We start from the raw sequence: 19,962 nt of genomic DNA, 5'->3' as shown, positions 1-19,962 counted from the left end.
TTGTTCGAGTGTTTACTCTCTTTAAATAAAGTATGTTTGCCTGCAACGCTGCGCCTTGGTCCTCCTCTCTTCCCGACGTTCGTGACAGAAGAGCCCACCATACCAGGACCAAGCAGCGTGTCCAGGAGCAGGCGGCCTGGACATGGGAGGAAGCGCCGGGAAAGGAGCTGGAAAGGTTGGCGATGGCCCAGGTGGGCAAATCGTGGTCCTGGGAGGACATGCTCGGGGGCAAGGGGCCATGGGCTAAGATTAAGGCCCTGGCGAGAGAGGAGCAACGGCGTCAACAGTGTCGTCGTCGGACGGACGAGAGGCAACCCCAGAAAATTTTTAGGGGGGGGCACACGGCATGGGCGACTGGGCAGCAGGAGGCTGCCACAGGGCGAAATGGGAGACGAGGAGAGAAGGCCACCGGGTTACGGGAGCCATTGGTGAGAGGAGGGAAGGAAGTTGTAGAGGCTCGGCGAGAGGTACTGAGGTGTATTGCCAGTCCAGTCCGGCCCGTTCCTGATCCCTGTTTAAGGCCAGTGGTGTGTGTTCCCAGTACGGTCCGGCCTGTTTCTGTTCCTCGCACCAGGCCTACGGTGTGCGTCGCCAGCCCGGCCCGGCCTGTTCCTGCTCCTCGCACCAAGCCTACGGTGTGCGGCGCCAGCCCGGCCCGGCCCGGCCTGTTCCTGCCACTCGCACCAAGCCTACGGTGCGCGTCGCCAGCCCGGCCTGGCATGTTCCTGCCCCTCGCACCAAGCCTACGGTGCGAGTCGTCAGCCCGGCCCGGCCGGTTTCTGCTTCTCGCACCAAGCCTACGGTGTGCGTTGCCAGCCCGGCCCGGCCTGTTCCTGCCCTTCGTACCAAGCCTACAGTGTGCGTCGCCAGCCCGGCCCGGCATGTTCCTGCTCCTCGCACCAAGCCTACGGTGCGCGTCGCCAGCCCGGCCCGGCCTGTTCCTGCCACTCGCACCAAGCCTACGGTGCGCGTCGCCAGCCCGGTCCGGCCTGTTCCTGCTCCTCGCACCAAGCCTACGGTGCGCGTCGCCAGCCCGGCCCGGCCTGTTCCTGCCCTTCGCACCAAGCCTACGGTGTGCGTCGCCAGCCCGGCCCGGCCTGTTCCTGCTCCTCGCACCAAGTCTACGGTGCGAGTCGTCAGCCCGGTAAGGCCCGTTCCTGCTCCACGCACCAAGCCAGGGGTGCGAGTCGTCAGCCCGGTCCGGCCCGTTCCTGCTCCACGCACCAAGCCTACGGTGCGCGTCGCCAGCCCGGCCCGGCCTGTTCCTGCTCCTCGCACCAAGCCTACGGTGCGAGTCGTCAGCCCGGTAAGGCCCGTTCCTGCTCCACGCACCAAGCCAGGGGTGCGAGTCGTCAGCCCGGTCCGGCCCGTTCCTGCTCCACGCACCAAGCCAGGGGTGCGAGTCGTCAGCCCGGTCCGGCCCATTCCTGCTCCACGCACCAAGCCAGGGGTGCGTATCGTCAGTCCGGTACGGCCCGTTGCTGCTCCACGCACCAAGCCAGGGGTGCGCATCGTCAGCCCGGTCCGGCCCGTTCTCGTTCCACGCACCAAGCCAGGGGTGCGCATCGTCAGCCCGGTCCGGCCCGTTCCTGCTCCATGCACCAAGCCAGGGGTGCGACCGCCAGCCCAGCACGGCCCGTTCCGGCTCCACGCACCAAGCCAGGGATGCGCATCGTCGGTCGGTCCGGCCGTTGCTGCTTCACGCACCAAGCCAGGGGGTGCGCATCGTCAGCCCGGTCCGGCCCGTTCCTGTTCCACGACCCAAGCCAGGGTGCGCATCGTCAGCCCGGTCCGGCCCGTTCCTGCTCCATGCACCAAGCCAGGGGTGCGCATCGTCAGCCCGGTACGGCCCGTTCCGGCTCCACGCACCAAGCCAGGGGTGCGCATCGTCAGCCCGGTCCGGCCCGTAGCTGCTCCACGCACCAAGCCATGGGTGCGCATCGTCAGCCCGGCACAACCCGTGCCTGTGTCACCGGTGCCTGGTCAGGTACACCGGAGCTGAAGCAATCCGCTTCTACGATGTCCAGTCCAGCTCCGGTCAGCGGGGCCAGACCGGACCAGGGGCGCCACGGGGGGATGGTTGAAGGGTGGTGGTCTAGCCCGGAGCCGGAACCGCCTCCGAGGAGGAATGCCCACCCAGCCCTCCCCTGGGTTGTTGATGTTTAGGCGCGGTCGCAGTCCGCGCCTTTAGGGGTGGGTACTGTCACACCCTGGCTCTGGGGACTCTATATGTTGAGCCAGGGTGTGTATATTCTATGTAGTGTATTTCTGTGTTGGCCAGAGTGGTTCCCAATCAGAGGCAACGAGTGTCAGCTGTTGCTGGTTGTCTCTGATTGGGAGCCATATTTATAGAGGCTGTTTTCCCACAAGAGTTGTGGGATCTTGTTCCTTTCGGTGTGTTCCTAGTTAGGTTTGTCCTTTGGATGTCACGTATCGTTTGTTGTTTTGTTTCGCTGTTCGTGTTATCATTCGATTAATAAAGTATGTTTGCTTTCAACGCTGCGCCTTGGTCTACTCCGTCTAACGATCGTGACAAATGCTGATTGTGGAGGAGAGAGACAGCAATTTTCCATGTACTCCCTAATGCCTCTTCCAGTATTCAGAGATGCTTAGAAGGGCTGCCTGCAAGTGGACTGTCAGGGTTGTTGACACACACACATCGAGTTGTATTTTTCCAGGTCTGCATGCTGTCTCAGGCAGTTTTGTGCTTGGAAGCATTCCGATACCGCGCCCCTGTGCCGTTGTGTTTTTGTTGTTGATCGCAGGCGATGGGAAAGGTTATAAAAGACTCCCATCCCCTTTTCTCAATTTACACTTCTGGTTTTGATAGTATTTTATTCGGATAAAAAAATACATATATATACATATATATTCACATGCACCGGATAGGTGCAATGAAATGTGTTGTTTTACAGGGTCAGCCATAGTAGTACGGCGCACCTGGAGCAAATTAGGGTTAAGTGCCTTGCTCAAGGGCACATCAACAGATTTTTTTTGGCTCTAACCGGTAGACCCCTTGCCGCATGGATGGATCCTCATTCCATGACGACAGCTAGTCTTCCTGTTGTCCGACACACAACGAATAATACATTACCAAAGACAGCTCAGTGTCCATGTAAATCCAGTGAGAGGGATCATGCTACTATACCTAACCCATTGAACCCAAGCTATTGAATCCTATTGAACATTGAATAGCCACTAGCAGCCAAAAACAAGTAATTTCAGAGTAATGATCATGACCTTCCACAAACTATTTGGATGGACATTTGGATTAGATTAGAAGTTATAATGACTGCAGACACAGACAGTTTACAAAAAGGATGTTGCCACCAGTAAGTACAGATAGTAGTATAAATCCCCTCGCACAGTCCCCACAGCCGGACAATTTTCTCAAGGCTTCTGGAAAAAAAAAACTTTCAACCGGTTCTCTCCATTAAGCAACGAGTCGGAGTCAGAGGCCGAGCCTTCTCAGGTCTCTCCTCCACCCGTTACGGGGTCTGAGCCACCGAAGCCTCCCACCATTAGCTCTGACAAATTGAAAACCCAAGTCATTGGCGACTCCATTACCCACAATATTAGACTTAATATTACACTGTTTACCAGGAGGCAGGGCTACCGACGTAAAGGCTAATCTGAAGATGGTGCTGGCTAAGGCAAAAACTGGCGAGTGTAGGGATATTGTTATCCACGTCGGCACCAACAATATTAGGATGAAACAGTCAGAGGTAACCAAGAGCAACATAGCTTCTGTGTGTAAATTAGCTAGAAAGATGTCGGCATGGAGTAATTGTCTCTGGCCCCCTCCAAGTTAGGGCGAGTGATGAGCTCAACTCAATCGCTGGTTGAAAACGGTTTTCTACCCCTCCCAAAAGATAGAATTTGTAGATAATTGGCCCTCTTTCTGGGACTCACCCACAAACAGGACCAAGCCTGGCCTGCTAAGGAGTGACGGACTCCATCCTAGCTGGAGGTGTGCTCTCATCTTATCTACCAACATAGACAGGGCTCTAACTCCTCTAGCTCCACAATGAAATAGGGTGCAGGCCAGGCAGCAGGCTTTTAGCCAGCCTGCCAGCTTAGTGGAGTCTGCCACTAGCACAGTCTGTGTAGTCAGTTCAGCTATCCCCACTGAGACCGTGTCTGTGCCTCGATCTAGGTTGAGAAAAACTAAACATGGCGGTGTTTGCTTTAGCAATCTCACTGGAATAAAGACCTCCTCCATTCCTGTCATTATTGAAAGAGATTATAGGGCTACTTAATGGGCTTATAGGGCTACTTAATGTTAGATCCCTCACTTCCAAGGCAGTTATTGTCAATGAACTAATCACTGATCATAATCTTGATGTGATTGGCCTGACTGAAACATGGTTTGCGCCTGATTAATTTACTGTGTTAAATGAGGCCTCTCCTCCTGGTTACACTAGTGACCATATCCCCAGCGCATCCCACAAAGGTGGAGGTGTTGCTAACATTTACGATAGCAAATGTCAATTTCCCCCCCAGTCAATTTACCCCCCAGACTTTTGAGCTTCTAGTCATGAAATCTATGCAGCATACTCAATCAATTTGTATAGCTACTGTTTACAGGCCTCCTGGGCCGTATACAGAGTTCCTCACTGAGTTCCCTGAATTCCTATTGGACCTTGTAGTCATGGCAAATAATATTCACATTTTTGGTGACTTTAATATTCACATGGAAAAGTCCACAGACCCACTCCAAAAGGCTTTCGGAGCCATCATCGACTCAGTGGGTTTTGTCCAACATGTCTCTGGACCTACTCATTGCCACAGTCATACCCTGGATCTAGTTTTGTCCCGTGGAATAAATATTGTGGATCTAAATGTTTTTCCTCATCACCCCGGACTATCGAACCACCATCTTATTACGTTTGGAATCGCAACAAAAAATCTGCTCAGACCCCAACCAAGGACCATCAAAAGCCGTGCTATAAATTCTCGGACAACCCAAAGATTCCTAGAGGCCCTTCCAGACTCACTCCACCTACTTTTCTTTCTTTCTTTATTTTATTTCACCTTTATTTAACCAGGTAAGCCAGTTGAGAACAAGTTCTCATTTACAACTGCGACCTAGCCAAGATAAAGCAAAGCAGTGCGATAAAAACAACAACACAGAGTTACATATGGGGTAAAACAAAACATAAAGTCAAAAATACAACAGAAAATATATATACAGTGTGTGCAAATGTAGCAAGTTATGGAGGTAAGGCAATGAATAGGCTGTAGTGCAAAATAATTACAATTAGTATTAACACTGGAATGATAGATGTGCAAGAGATGATGTGCAAATAGAGATACTGGGGTGCAAATGAGCAAAATAAATAACACTATGGGGATGAGGTAGTTGGGTGGGCTAATTTCAGATGGGCTGTGTACAGGTACAGTGATCGGTAAGGTGCTCTGACAACTGATGCTTAAAGTTAGTGAGGGAGATAAGAGTCTCCAGCTTCAGAGATGTTTGCAATTCGTTCCAGTCATTGGCAGCAGAGAACTGGAAGGAATGGACATTGGAGTACAAAAATCAGTTAACGACCTAACTGAGGATCTAAATGTAACCTTGCGTAATACCCTAGATGCAATCGCACCCCTAAAAACATTTGTCACAAGAAACTAGCTCCCTGGTATACACAAAATACCCGAGCCCAGAAGCAAGCCTCCAGAAAACTGGAATGGAAATGGTGCTCCACCAAACTGGAAATCTTCCTACTAGCTTGGAAAAAAAGTACAGAGCAATATCAAAGAGCCGTCACTGCTGCTCGATCATCCTATTTTTCCAACCTAATTGAGGAGAATAAGAACAATCCAAAATATATGTTTGATACTGTCGCAAAGCTAACTAAAAAGCAGCATTCCCCAAGAGAGGATGCCTTTCACTTCAGCAGTGATGAATTCATGAACTTCTTCGAAGAAAATATCATGATCATTAGAAAGCAAATTACGGACTCCTCTTTGAATCTGTGTATTTCTCCAAAGCTCAGCTGTCCTGAGTCTGCACAAAACTGCCAGGACCTAGGATCAATGGAGATACTCAAGTTTTTAAATCCTATATCTCTTGACACATTCATGAAAATAGTCATGGCCTCTAAACCTTTAAGCTGCATACTGGACCCTATTCCAACTAAACCACTGAAAGAGCTACTTCCTGTGCTTGGCCCTCCTATGTTGAACATAATAAATAGCTCCCTATCCACTGGATGTGTACGAAACTCACTAAAAGTGGCAGTAATAAAGCCTCTCTTGAAAAAGCCAAACCTTGACCCAAAAAATGTAAAAAACGATCTGCTTATATCGAATCTCCCATTCCTCTCAAATATTTTTAGAAAAAGCTGTTGTGCAGCAACTCACTGCCTTCCTGAAGACAAAAAATGTATACAAAACGCTTCAGTCTGGTTTTAGACCCCATCATAGCACTGAGACCGCACTCGTGAAGGTGGTCAATTACCTTTTAATGGCATCAGACCAAGGCTCTGCATCTGTCCTCGTGCTCCTAGACCTTAGTGCTGCTTTTGACACCATCGATCACCACATTCTTTTGGAGAGATTGAAAACCTTAATTGGTCTACACAGACAAGTTCTTGCCTGGTTTAGATCTTATCTGTCAGAAAGATATCAGTTTGTCTCTGTGGATGGTTTGTCCTCTGACAAATCAATTGTAAGTTTTGGTGATCCTCAAGGTTCCGTTTTAGGACCACTATTGTTTTCACTATATATTTTACCTCTTGGTGATGTCATTCAGAAACACAATGTTAACTTTCATTGCTATGCGGACAACACACAGCTCTACATTTCGATTAAACATGTTGAAGCCCCAAAATTGCCTACCCTGGAAGCATGTGTTTCAGACATAAGGAAGTGGATGGCGGCACATTTTTTACTTTTAAACTCGGACAAAACAGAGATGCTAGTTCTAGGTCCCAAGAAACAAAGAGATCTTCTGTTGGATCTGACAATTAATCTTGATGGTTGTACAGTCGACTCAAAAAAAAACTGTGAAGGACCTCGGCGTTACTCTGGACCCTGATCTCTCTTTTGACGAACATATCAAGAATATTTCAAGGACAGCTTTTTTCCATCTTCGTAACGTTGAAAAAATCAGATTTTCTTTGTCCAAAAATGATTGAGATAAGCTAATCCATGCTTTTGTCACTTCTAGATTAGACTACTGCAATGTTCTACTCCCTACCCGGATAAAGCACTAAATAAACTTCAGTTAGTGCTAAACACGGCTGCTAGAATCTTGACTAGAACCAAAAAATTTGATCATATTACTCCAGTGCTAGCTTAACTGGCATTCTGTTAAGACTAGGGCTGATTTCAAGGTTTTACTGCTAACCTACAAAGCATTACATGGGCTTGCTCCTACCTATCTCTCCGATTTGGTCCTGCCGTACATACCTACACGTACGCTAAGGTCACAAGATGCAGGCCTCCTTATTGTCCTTAGAATTTCTAAGCAAACAGCTGGAGGCAGGGCTTTCTCCTTTAGAGCTCAATTTTTATGGAATGGTCTGCCTATCCATGTGAGAGACGCAGACTCGGTCTCAAACTTTAAGTCTTTACTGAAGACTAATCTCTTCAGTAGGTCCTATGATTGAGTGTAGTCTGGCCCAGGGTTGCAAGGTGAACGGAAAGGCACTGGAGCGACAAACCGCCCTTGCTGTCTCTGCCTGGCCGGTTCCTGTTTCTCCATTGGGATTCTCTGCCTCTGACCCTATTACGGGGGCTGAGTCACTGGCTTACTGGTGCCTTCCATGCCGTCCCTAGGAGGGGTGCATCACTTGAGTGGGTTGAGTCAGTGACGTGATCTTCCTGTCCGGTTTGTCGCCCCCTCGGGCTCGTGCAGTGGAGGAGATCTTCGTAGGCTATACTCAGCCTTGTCTTAGGGTATTGTCAGACGGGGCCCCCCTGTCTCAGCCTCCAGTATCTATGCTGCAATAGTCTATGTGCCGGGGGGCTAGGGTCAGTCTGTTATATCTGGTGTTATTCTCCTGTCTTATCCGGTGTCCTGTGTGAATTTAAGTATGCTCCCTCTAATTCTCTCTCTCTCCCTCTCTCCCTCCCACTCCTGATGTACTGACCTGTTGCACCCTCTACAACCACTGTGATTATTATTTGACCCTGCTGGTCATCTATGAACGTTTGAAAATCTTGGTGAAAAATCTGGCCTTAATGGCCATGTACTGTCATAATCTCCACCCCGCACAGCCAGAAGGGGACTGGCCACCCCTCAGATCCTGGTTCCTCTCTAGGTTTCTTCCTAGGTTTCTGCCTTTCTAGGGAGTTTTTCCTAGCCACCGTGCTTCTACATCTGCATTGCTTGCAGTTTGGGGTTTTAGGCTGGGTTTCTGTTTAGCACTTTGTGACATCGGCTGATGTAAAAAGGGCTTTATAAATCAAATTTGATTGATTGATTGAAGACATTTCAGCTCTTCATTTTTTATTAATTTGTAAACATTTCGAATAATATAATTCCACTTTGACATTATGGGGTATTGTGTGTAGGCCGTTGACAAAACATCTCAATTTAATCAATTTTTAATTCAGGCTGTAACACAACAAAATGTGGAAAAAGTCAAGGGGTGTGAATACTTTCTGAAGACACTGTATATATCCTCCAGCCCCATCCCTCAGCTGTTTACCAAAAACAGGGGTGGGGTGGCCGGTTTGTTGTTGTTTCAACTGCAGATTGCCCTTTAATGTTATGAAAGTCATAATTTACATTCCAATTAAAATGGTTTGGCACTTGAGAAAACATTAAAAGACAATCAATTTATCAAGATGATAAATGTTTTAGTTTGATTCATTTGCATTTATTCATGTCAGTTTGTCATAATACAGTCTCACAAATATTCACTTCATCCATTTGTAATAACATTGTCTTGGTCTTAAAAATAACAAAAAATTACTGACAGATACAGCCCAGCTGATTTTCCCTTCAGTAGCTCAAATTCTAGACAGACACTAAACAACATACAAGTATTTCTGATAGTTCATTGCTTCAAGTAAATGTAACTTCTTCAAGTGCCACATGGTATACAGAGTAAACTAACTTGCTTTTGTTCATGTAAGACATTAGTAACTGGTATCCATATTTAAAAATGTAATAATTACTTAACTTCATAACAACTCAATATTCAACAATACAAAATAAATATTAAATACATAAATTAATCAACAATAAATAAATAACTAAATAGAGTAAAACAACCTAAAATGAGAGCAGCTTTAGAACACTGAGACACTGTGTATTTGTGTATGTGTATTTGAATAAAACCTGGAGCTTTAGTTCTTTAAAGCTCTGAAGAACTTTCTTTGAACAGAACACCTGGGTTCATGTCATTCATGTGTGCCTCACTTGTGTTGACTGACGCCGACTCAAATGCTCTCAAAAATTCAGGCACTTGAAAGGACACCATCGGACAAGAACCCTTGACATTGCTGCACACCAGCCTCTCCAATGAAGCAGTGTTGACGATGTCAAAGCCCACACTCCCACCGAACGTGCTGGGCATCCAGTATTCCGGCGAGCAAATGGGGTTTCCCAGGAGACCTTTCAGGGAGTAGGGGGCACCCATCTCGACCATAGTCTCCCCGAAAACAGAGTTAGGTCTGGGGCGCTCCACCAGAAGGCCTGGGTACAGCTCCACAGCATCTACGTCCCCATATAGAGTCTCTAGCTCTGCAGCCAGCTCTGTCTCTCCTGCAACACCAACAGAACAACAAACAAAGGGTTAATAAATCTAGCCTGCTAGTCACAAATGTCTATACCGCAATGCAGCTAAAGAAAGGCATGCAATAAATCCTCAGCTCACTAAGAAATAAGTAAACGAACAAGGTGCATGTTATGACAAGTCTGTGTTCTGATCTTTATAGGAACTCAGATGCAAGTACAGACACCATACACTTGGATCTTGTGTGAATCTCATGTGAGAGTGTAACTGTGTATGTCATTGTACGTTGAAGATTACAGGTGCAGACTTTAATAATACACCTTAAGTGCATAAAAGGCAACAGCCACTCCCTGTCCACTCTCTATCAGCAGCTGTCATGGAGGTGGTAACCATGCCAATAACAAAACAGCTGGGCCTGACTGAACCAATCCTGTCACTTTATTCAGGAACTACTTCAGTTGCCATGCACCTGTGCTTACTAAATGTAACCTTTCACCTAGTAACTAGGTAACTGTTAGATTGAGGATATATAAATATCATAATATGATGTGTATGTGGTTTTAGTTCTCACCTGTGAGGTCCTCAAAGGAGGTGTAGGCCCTCATGTTGAAGCGTTTCCTGTAGGCGTTGAGGGACTGGTAACGCATGTCTCTGCTGTGCTCCAAGGCCTTAGCTGCCATGCCCACTAATGCAGGAGGCAGGTTCCGTCCACCAGCCACCTGGAAACCAAAGGGAATCAAGATCCTCTGTCAATATCAACTTATATCAACTTTATATGCTAAATTATTGATAAATGAGTGGAGCTGTATAAGGGCACTGGAGTTTTAGAGGTGTTCACTTAGTAGGGCAACAACACCTGTATCTAATATTGGCTTTATATGAATGAGATTGACAACATACACTATACCCCAACAAGATATTTTTACTTTGAAAAAAAGGTGTCAAAAGAGTTGTCACTTAGCCCTCAATGAAAGACTGTTGTTGTTAGGATCTTACAGTGTCCACCCATTTCCACTATTCCCCATTGGACCCCACTGTGTCCACCCCACCAGACAACTCACCCTTCCAGCGATCTGCTTGGTGAACGACTCCACCAGGTTGTTGATGCCATGGTCTGTGACCAGGGAGTTGTTGAAGACAAACTGGGGGTAGGTGTAGGCGCGGTCCTCGATGTTGAAGGTGTCAGGCATCAGTGGGTGCCAGTGGTACAGGGTATTGAACTCGGCTGCGATACGGTTCTGGTACTGGAAGCGCTGGTTGAAGAGGAGCTCTGGGTTGAACTTGAGCTGAAAGTGGTAGCCACTCAGGTGCTGGACGTAGTCCTCGATCACGATCTTAATGGTCTCGCCTGCAAGCCAGGAAAGGAGGAAGAGAGGGAATGAGAGAATGCACGAGACTCCTTGAGGTTGGTGAGATATTTCTCAAGAAATACCTGACACCCAAATATAATTTTGATCTGTTTTATACAGAGCGGTTTTAATCTGAATGCATTGTACCATTTCTAGAACACACTCGAACATTGCCATACTTTGATACACGATTCCCATCATAAGGACCTGAAGTGTTTATGACCAGTAGGTACAGTATGCATGTCCAGTTTTGGTACTGGTGACTCACCAATTAGAATGAGGCGTGTGGTCTGGAAGATGCGTTCGTCGTCCCATTCGGGATGCTCCTGCCTCATGATGCCACAGACACGGTTGTGCTCGCGCAGCCAGATGGTGGCATACATCATGAGGCCGGGGACCAAGCCGAAATGCTCGTGGCCCACAGCGAAGCGGTGCTCCTCAGGCACGTGGGGTGGGTAATGCATCTCGGCCCCAACCTCCCTTACCAATGGGGGGTAGACCTCGCCATTCACAACTTGATACTTCAGTTTGCCATCCTTGAACAGCCTCAGCTTGTGCTGTCTCTCCAGAGTGTCTCCATAGACATGGTTTAAGTCCACCTTAAACACAGAGGTAAAAAGTGAGTCCAAACATACACTCCTAGCCTAAGTTAAAGTCAACCATGAAACAAAATGGAAACATATTTTCATGTGACAGACCCACTATTTGTCATGTATTGTAAATAAGACTTACGCCATGGCCCAAGGCTTTGGTGAAAGCTGGTCCTTTCTTGAAGTCTGATTTGAAGAACTGGTGGGTGAAGTGCTGGGCGAAGAAGGCGAACATGAGATTGGAACCCTGAGGATCAGGAATGAACCGCTTCCTCAACATAACCTTCTCCACCACAAGCTTGGCATCTGGAAGCACTGCTCTTCCTATCATGAGACAAAAGAAGATGTCAGCAACATAATTGGGGTTCTATCTCAACAAAATCTTTATTTTGTTACTAACGACTGTTAAACTAATGTTCATATGACTGCCATATTGTTCAGTCTCGTTTTGGACACTTGGGAAGTCTGTGACTTTCGACTGTTGGGAATGATTGATGAACCCGTCTGAGGAGAATTTTTAAGGTTTCCATGATCTCAGGTAAGCTGTAAGGAATTCCAAAAGACTGGTTAGGAGTGAGCTCATCACCTGCGGTTCCCATAGGTGTAGGGCAGTCCTTTGGCACTGGGGGGAGGGTCCGTGTGTAGTAAGACAGGTTGGAGTAGGCCTCCCAGCTCTTGTAGCCATAATCAGCATTGTAAGTCGGGGGGCTGTCCACCAAATGTGAGCGGGCTACAGAGGCAAAGGCAACATTATTTATTTTGTTAAGAAGCTGAGCTAAGATGTAATCTTTTTAATTTAATGTAAGACTTATGACTGAAACATATTTTTCATGTATTATTTCCTTCTTCTTGTCTTACTTTATCTCCACACTTCCCATATCAGTAAATATCATATATCCAAATAATCAATTGACTCAACATTATTTTATTCATAGACAAATATTAATCTTAAACTTCTAGAATGCACTGACAACAATGTTATACTATTTCAACTTACATGTCAGGACATAGCTCATTATAGCATTTCTCACAAAAGTGATCTTGTTGATGACGTTCCACACCCCTTTGTAGTGAGTAAGGATGTAGTGCATAGTGTTCGGGGCTGGTTTCAATGATATTTTTATCCATGTTAGGAATTCAGCTGCAGAATGGATAGAATTGGGAAATATTTATAACAACAATATCGAACAAATCGCATTAATAAGGATGTACCATTATATCGTTCGAATAATCTGTATTACTGAACATGTTTAACTTACGAGTTGTGCAGTTCTTTCCATAATATCCTGTCCTTGTGCAGTCACACTCATAGTCGTCAAAGCCTTTTGAATTACATAGCCCCCTATTTTCACATGGTTGTGCACAGCAAGGATCCACTGAAAATATATGGCAAAAGTTTAGAAGGCTATACAAAACTAATATTCATTACTTTATCCATTTATCTATTTTTTTCCATTACAAGCGTTCTCATCTTTAACAAACAATTCAGATAAATCGAAAACACCTTATGTACAGTAAAGGTATAATTATAATAAGCCAAATACATTATTTTCACAATAGAATAACTAAAGATGAAAAAATATTAAAATGAGAATCAAAATAAATATTCTCACCTCCTTCGCAGAAATAGAGCCCTACGGTCAAGAGCAAAATAATACAGATTGCTTTATTCATTCCGAAAGATTCTATTGAATCGCAATCCGGTATAAAATGTCAAGTTCCAGTCGACTCCTGCTCACAACAGTGATTCTGAGGTTCTTGGATGCCTGCTCCATATTTATGTATGATGCTGATTCCAAGCTCTTACGCAAACTATTACGCACCTACTGAGGGGAGCCGGGGGTGGGACATTTTGACCAATCATCTTCCTCTTGGAGGTATTTGGTCTGTACTGCATCCATCCACATAGTGAGAATTTAAAACAATCAAATAAAAGTAACGGTATTTACAGTGTATTCAATCATAAAGGTAACGGTATTTACAGTGTATTCAATCACTTGGGTTGTCGTCTTATTGTATTGTATAAAGATTGATAAGAAAAGTAACACATTTTCTAAAAATGTAGGCAGAATCTACCGAACATCCGAAATCGATTAGTGAAGGTGCTGGAGGCAAAAGTTAAAACAGGAAAAAGTGTCCGCACACTTCTAGGCAGATCCAAATGTATTTTGATCGTAGCCAAACTTTCCGTCAGTTGACCTCTGGCTCTCTGTGTGGCCTTATCTGTCACTATTGTTTTTGGAGAAATGCTCCGATGAAGGTCGACTGACCGAAAGCTTAGCTACGATCAAAATAAATGTGCATCTGACTAGAAGTGTGCAGAGACTTTCTCTTGTTTTTCCACTGAAGATTGATAACAATACTGAAAGGAATACAGCCTACAGCCCTACACTGTTGCGTCTAAGTATCCACTGTTATTTGAGCCAGCAGGCTAATACTGCACTAAAGTAGGTCGGTCATAGGGAAGCTTTACTTATTTCTCCACCATCGGCTATCTGATGCTGTCAACAAAAGTTATGGCACACAATACTAAAGTATTTTGACTTTATTGTGTTTATCTCCTCAACTGTTTTTGGTATATGTATCTGTTGCCGGTTGTAACATTTGTATGTGTTTTAAATTGTTAAATCAATCAATTAGATATCATTAATAAATCATCATCATAATCATCCATTATTATTTATTAGGACTATTATTATGGTTATTATTTATATAGTTGTTATTCTTATTTTTATTCTCATTCTTATTAACACAATATTATTTTACTTTTTAATGTTTAGATATTTAAACAAACATAATATAAATGTTAGGCTATGTAATAGTTCTGTAATTAAGTAATTATTTCAAGATGTAATTGTGATTTCCTTTTTTGGTGAAAATGCATTATTGGCAAACTTCCAAAGCAATGACCAGTAAGTAAGGAATGGACCATTTACTGTATATACAAATCATTGACATTTGTTTGGTAAAAACAGTAGGATAAATATACATGTACATTTATAAATATGCATTTTATATATTTTTTCTTTTAAGAGCTTTGTCAAAACGGACCACGTGCACGGACCATATACAGTATGGACGGTGGGACGCATTTGTGGTCATTTGTCGCTAACATGTGGACAAATGTATAATTGTCTTGACAGTGAAAGTAGGATGACTAACCAAACCACAACATTTTTTTAATTTGTCTTTGACATCCTTAATATGTTTTATATGTGATGCTTAGTTATTTGAATAATAACGTGTAGCTCAGTTGGTAGAGCGTGGCGCTTGCAACGCCAGGGTTGTGGGTTCGATTCCCACGGGGGGCCAGTATGATAAAAAAAAATATGTATGCACTCACTAACTGTAAATCGCTCTGGATAAGAGCGTCTGCTAAATGACAAAAATGTATTTTAATGTAATACTTATTTGCAAGAGTTAGTAACACATGTTTATGAATGAAATATGAACTAATTGAGCTTGCTCATCTAGCTGAGTTAAGAGACTAAAGTGACTGATAATTTACTAATAGTGACTGACTATAGTATACCTAGTTAGTAGCCTAATAATGAACTCAGATTTGTTAAAACATTTTTTTAAATTTTTTTGTCATTTAGCAGACGCTCTTATCCAGAGCGACTTACAGTTAGTGAGTGCATACATTTTTTATTTTATTTAAAAGTGGATGTGGTTGGCTACCTGTCGACATCAGTTCTGGCGGTGCAGTTACTGACATTGAACAGGTGCAATTTTTGGGCGATGGCAATGGTTCAGCTTACTGCAAGTAGCCTAGTCCAGGGATAGGCAACTTTGATGGGGGTGTGGGCCACGAAAAAATAGAAATGCCTTCCCCCCACACACACACACATTTTAGCGGCCCCCCTCGTGACAGCAAAGATATATATATATATATATATATATATATAGACAGTGCATTCGGAAAGTATTCAGACCCCTTGACTTTTTCCACATTTTGTTACGTTACAGCCTTATTCTAAAATGGATTAAATAAACATTTTCCTCATCAATCTACACACAATATCTCGTAATGACAAAGCGAAAACAGGTTTTTAGAAATTGTTGCTAATTTATTCAAAATAAAAAACAGAAATACATTATCTACATCAGTATTCAGACCCTTTGCTATGAGACTCGAAATTGAGCTCAGGTGCATCCTTTTTCCAATGATCATCCTTGAGATGTTTTTTTACAACTTGAATGGAGTCCACCAGTGGTAAAATCAATTGATTGGACATGATTTGGAAAGGCACACACCTATCTATATAAGGTCCCACAGTTGACAGCGCACGTCAGAGCAAAAACCAAGCCATGAGGTCAAAGGAATTGTCCGTAGAGCTCCGAGACAGGATTTTGTCGAGGCACAGATCTGGGGAAGGGTATTAAAAAATGTCTGCAGCATTGAAGGTCCCAGAAAACACAGTGGCCTCCATCATTCTTAAATGGAAAAAGTTTGGAACCACCAAGACTCTTCCTAGAGCTGGCCGTTCGGCCAAACTGAGCAATCAGGGGAGAAGGGCCTTGGTCAGGGAGGTGACCAAGAACCTGATCGTCACTCTGACAGAGCTCCAGAGTTCCTCTGTGGAGATGGAAGAACCTTCCAGAAGGACAACCATCTCTGCAGCAATCCACCAATCAGGCCTTTATGGTAGAGTGACCAGACGGAAGCCACTCCTCAGTAAAAGGCACATGACAGCCCGCTTGGAGTTTGTCAAAAGGCACCTAAAGGACTCAGACCATCAGAAAAAATATTCTCTGGTCTGATGAAACCAAGATTAAACTCTTTGGCCTGAATGTCAAGCGTCATGTCTTGAGGAAACCTGGCACAATCCCTACAGTGAAGCATGGTGGTGGCAGCATCATGCTGTGGGGATGTTTTTCAGCGGCAGGGACTGGGAGACTAGTCAGGATCGAGGGAAAGATGAACGGAGCACAGTACAGAGAGATCCTTGATGAAAACCTCCTCCAGAGCGCTCAGAACCTCAGACTGGGGTGAAGGTTAACCTTCCAACAGGACAACGACCCTAAGCACACAGCCAAGACAACGCAGGAGTGGCTTCGGGACAAGTCTCTGAATGTCCTTGAGTGGCCCAGCCAGAGCCTGGACTTGAACCTGATCGAACATGACTAACCTGCACATTGACTCGGTACCGGTACCCCCTGTATATAGCCTCGTTATTGTTATTTTATTTTGTAACTTTTTATTTTATTTTTTACTTCAGTTTATTTAGTAAATATTTTCTTAACTCTATATTTCTTGAACTGCATTGTTGGTTAAGGGCTTGTAAGTCAGCATTTCACGTTAAGGTCTACACCTGTTGTATTCGACGCATGTGACAAATAAAATTTGATTGGATTTGTATTGTGTGATTGTATACGTGCGATGTATGCAAGTGGAAGGAATCCACATACTGCTCTGGGTGGACAGAAAAGAGATCATTACAAAAACAATGACTCAGCTCTATTTCACTTTTCTTCCCTTTTGCTGTAAACCAGCTGTCTAGACATGGAATTACTACTTACAGTATGCTCCTTTGCTTCCACTGGCAAGGACTTCAAAGACTCACACACTCATCATCTAGAAATTGCACGCTGACTCATTTTTTCACTCCTATTTCCTGGTTTTGAATGGTATATTTAATAACACGTACTACTAACACTTAAGTGAATCTCCTAAACTCTCACTATGTATTCAATTCATAAACTGGAATAAACTGGAGCAGGAGTGTGTTAGTTGACTCATGTTTTGTCACAGTAGCCTCTGTTAACCTAGCTGACTAGGCTCTCAACTTAGCATACTTCATTGTCTGCTGATGGTTAACGGGGTCCTCATTGTATTGAAAGTGTTTAGGGGTAGGCTTAAGGCACTGGCATGGCATACAGGAGTCATAGAACTTCCTACCTCCTGCTAGGAAACCATATTTAAGCAATGTGTTTCAATAGGCTACCTGGGAATTTTGTCATTCCTCATCTATAGTTGAGAGGGAATTTCCCTCTTTTCTCTCCGAACATTGTCTCGAGGTTAGAGTGTTAAGCCAGTAACCGAAAGTTGCTGGTTCGAATTATGGAGCTTACAAAGTGAAAGATCTGTTGCTATGCACTTGAGCAAGGCACTTAACCCCAATTGCTCCAGGGGTGATGGAAAATGGTGACCCTGTCTGTGACGCCACCCTCTGTGGGTGTCTCAGGGGGAGTTATGCAAGAAACACATTTCCATTACACACTTGTACAAGTGTGTAACGGGACAAATATAAGCATCCACCAATTTCAGTAACCCCACCAATGGCTGTGAAACTGAAACAAAGCACAGTCAAATCTAACCTTAGAGAGACACACTCAATACATTGGATCTGACACAGTGTATTCATATGCATTGTGTCTCATATACAATGAAAGCTTGTTTATTATTGTTCTCAAATGGTCACTATGCAACCTCGATAATTATTTTATTTATGTGGCTCATAGGCTGCGTTTAGACAGGCAGCCCATTTCTGATCTTTCTTTCCACATATGGTCTTTTGACCAATCAGATCAGCTCTGAAAAAGAGCTGCTGTGAAAAGATCTGATGAGACTAATTAGTGGAAAAAGATCAGAATTCGGCTGCCTATCTAAATGCATCCATAAAGGTTTATTGGTACAGACCAGTGGCGACATGTCATTCACCTGTTTCGAGCCCCACCTGTTTAGCTAAATATAGAATATATTTTTATTCTTATTTTTTGCCTGCTTTGGATGTTATTTTGGCATTAATGTGTCACATATCAGTTTCAAACAATGTAAAAAAAAAAAACAACAACAACATTGAGTTAATAAAGCCGCATACAAACATAGTCTATTTTTTGCTTTCTTGAGTAAGGCAGCTCCAAAATGCAGGTATTTCAGCCTAGCGTTTCACTCCAAACCAGTCAGGTTTCAGGACTGGTCATTCAACTGAGACTGCTCTTCTCTGTGTCACGGAGGCTCTCCGCACTGCTAAAGCTAACTCTCTCTCCTCTGCTCTTGTCCTTCTAGACCTGTCTGCTGCCTTTGATACTGTGAACCATCAGATCCTCCTCTCCACCCTCTCCGAGCTGGGCATCTCCGGCGCGGCTCACTCCTGGATTGCGTCCTACCTGACCGGTCGCTCCTACCAAGTGGCGTGGCGAGAAGCTGTCTCCGCACCACGTGCTCTCACCACTGGTGTCCCCAGGGCTCAGTTCTAGGCCCTCTCCTTTTCTCCCTATACACCAAGTCACTTGGCTCTGTCATATCCTCACATGGCCTCTCCTATCATTGCTACGCTGACGATACACAACTAATCTTCTCCTTTCCCCCTTCTGATAACCAGGTGGCGAATCGCATCTCTGCATGTCTGGCAGACATATCAGTATGGATGACGGATCACCACCTCAAGCTGAACCCTGGCAAGACGGAGCTGCTCTTCCTCCCGGGGAAGGACTGCCCGTTCCATGATCTCGCCATCACGGTTGACAACTCCGTTGTGTCCTCCTCCCAGAGTGCGAAGAGCCTTGGCGTGACCCTGGACAACATCCTGTCGTTCTCCGCTAACATCAAGGCGGTGACCCGATCCTGCAGGTTCATGCTCTACAACATTCGGAGAGTACGACCCTGCCTTACACAGGAAGCGGCACAGGTCCTAATCCAGGCACTTGTCATCTCCCGTCTTGATTACTGCAACTCGCTGTTGGCTGGGCTCCCTGCCTGTGCCATTAAACCCCTACAACTCATCCAGAATGCCGCAGCCCGTTTGGTGTTCAACCTTCCCAAGTTCTCTCACGTCACCCCCCTCCTCCGCACACTCCACTGGCTTCCAGTTGAAGCTCGCATCCGTTACAAGACCATGGTGCTTGCCTATGGAGCTGTGAGGGGAACGGCACCTCCGTACCTTCAGGCTCTGATCAGTCCCTACACCCAAACGAGGGCATTGCGTTCATCCACCTCTGGCCTGCTGGCTCCCCTTCCTCTGCGGAAGCATAGTTCCCGCTCAGCCCAGTCAAAACTGTTCGCTGCTCTGGCACCCCAATGGTGGAACAAGCTCCCCTCACGACGCCAAGACAGCGGAGTCACTCACCACCTTCCGGAGACATTTGAAACCCCACCTCTTTAAGGAATACCTGGGATAGGATAAAGTAATCCTTCTACCCCCCACTGGCTATAGGGTGAATGCACCAATTTGTAAGTCGCTCTGGATAAGAGCGTCTGCTAAATGACGTAAATGTAAATGTTAGACAGAGAGCTAGTTTTGTCTTGACCTCTACCACCATCTACTGTTATTTATGAGTACTGCTCCATCTAGACAAATCATTCATCAACCACTAGAGAGCGCCCTCAAT

General features: G+C 45.1%; 1 protein-coding gene across 1 annotated transcript; it reads right to left on the bottom strand.

Annotated features, from left to right (window-relative positions):
- Positions 1 to 8,606: 8,606 nt before the first annotated feature.
- On the bottom strand, positions 8,607 to 13,383 carry LOC121535088 (prostaglandin G/H synthase 2). Its single transcript, XM_041841798.2, has 9 exons — positions 13,242 to 13,383; positions 12,888 to 13,004; positions 12,626 to 12,769; positions 12,215 to 12,358; positions 11,771 to 11,952; positions 11,307 to 11,637; positions 10,751 to 11,037; positions 10,261 to 10,408; positions 8,607 to 9,718 (listed from the first exon to the last, which is right to left on the bottom strand). Exons 1-9 carry the CDS (start codon positions 13,300 to 13,302, stop codon positions 9,309 to 9,311), a joined length of 1,824 nt encoding a protein of 607 aa, XP_041697732.2. The 5' UTR covers positions 13,303 to 13,383; the 3' UTR covers positions 8,607 to 9,308.
- Positions 13,384 to 19,962: the final 6,579 nt, after the last annotated feature.

Source organism: Coregonus clupeaformis, chromosome 21 (genome assembly GCF_020615455.1).
Source record: "Coregonus clupeaformis isolate EN_2021a chromosome 21, ASM2061545v1, whole genome shotgun sequence".
NCBI classification, from domain to species: domain Eukaryota; kingdom Metazoa; phylum Chordata; class Actinopteri; order Salmoniformes; family Salmonidae; genus Coregonus; species Coregonus clupeaformis.
The sequence above is the reverse complement of the archived record's forward strand: the minus strand, read 5'-3'. Positions and strand labels throughout refer to the sequence as shown.

Coding starts and splice junctions, on each gene's coding strand:
- LOC121535088 (XM_041841798.2), bottom strand. CDS start 13,302: ATGAATAAAGCAATCTGTATTATTTTGCTCTTGACCGTAGGGCTCTAT. Junction 11,038..11,306: donor CACACGCCTCATTCTAATTG/GTGAGTCACCAG, acceptor CCTGGCTTGCAG/GCGAGACCATTAAGATCGTG. Junction 9,719..10,260: donor CTCCTTTGAGGACCTCACAG/GTGAGAACTAAA, acceptor TTGGTGTTGCAG/GAGAGACAGAGCTGGCTGCA.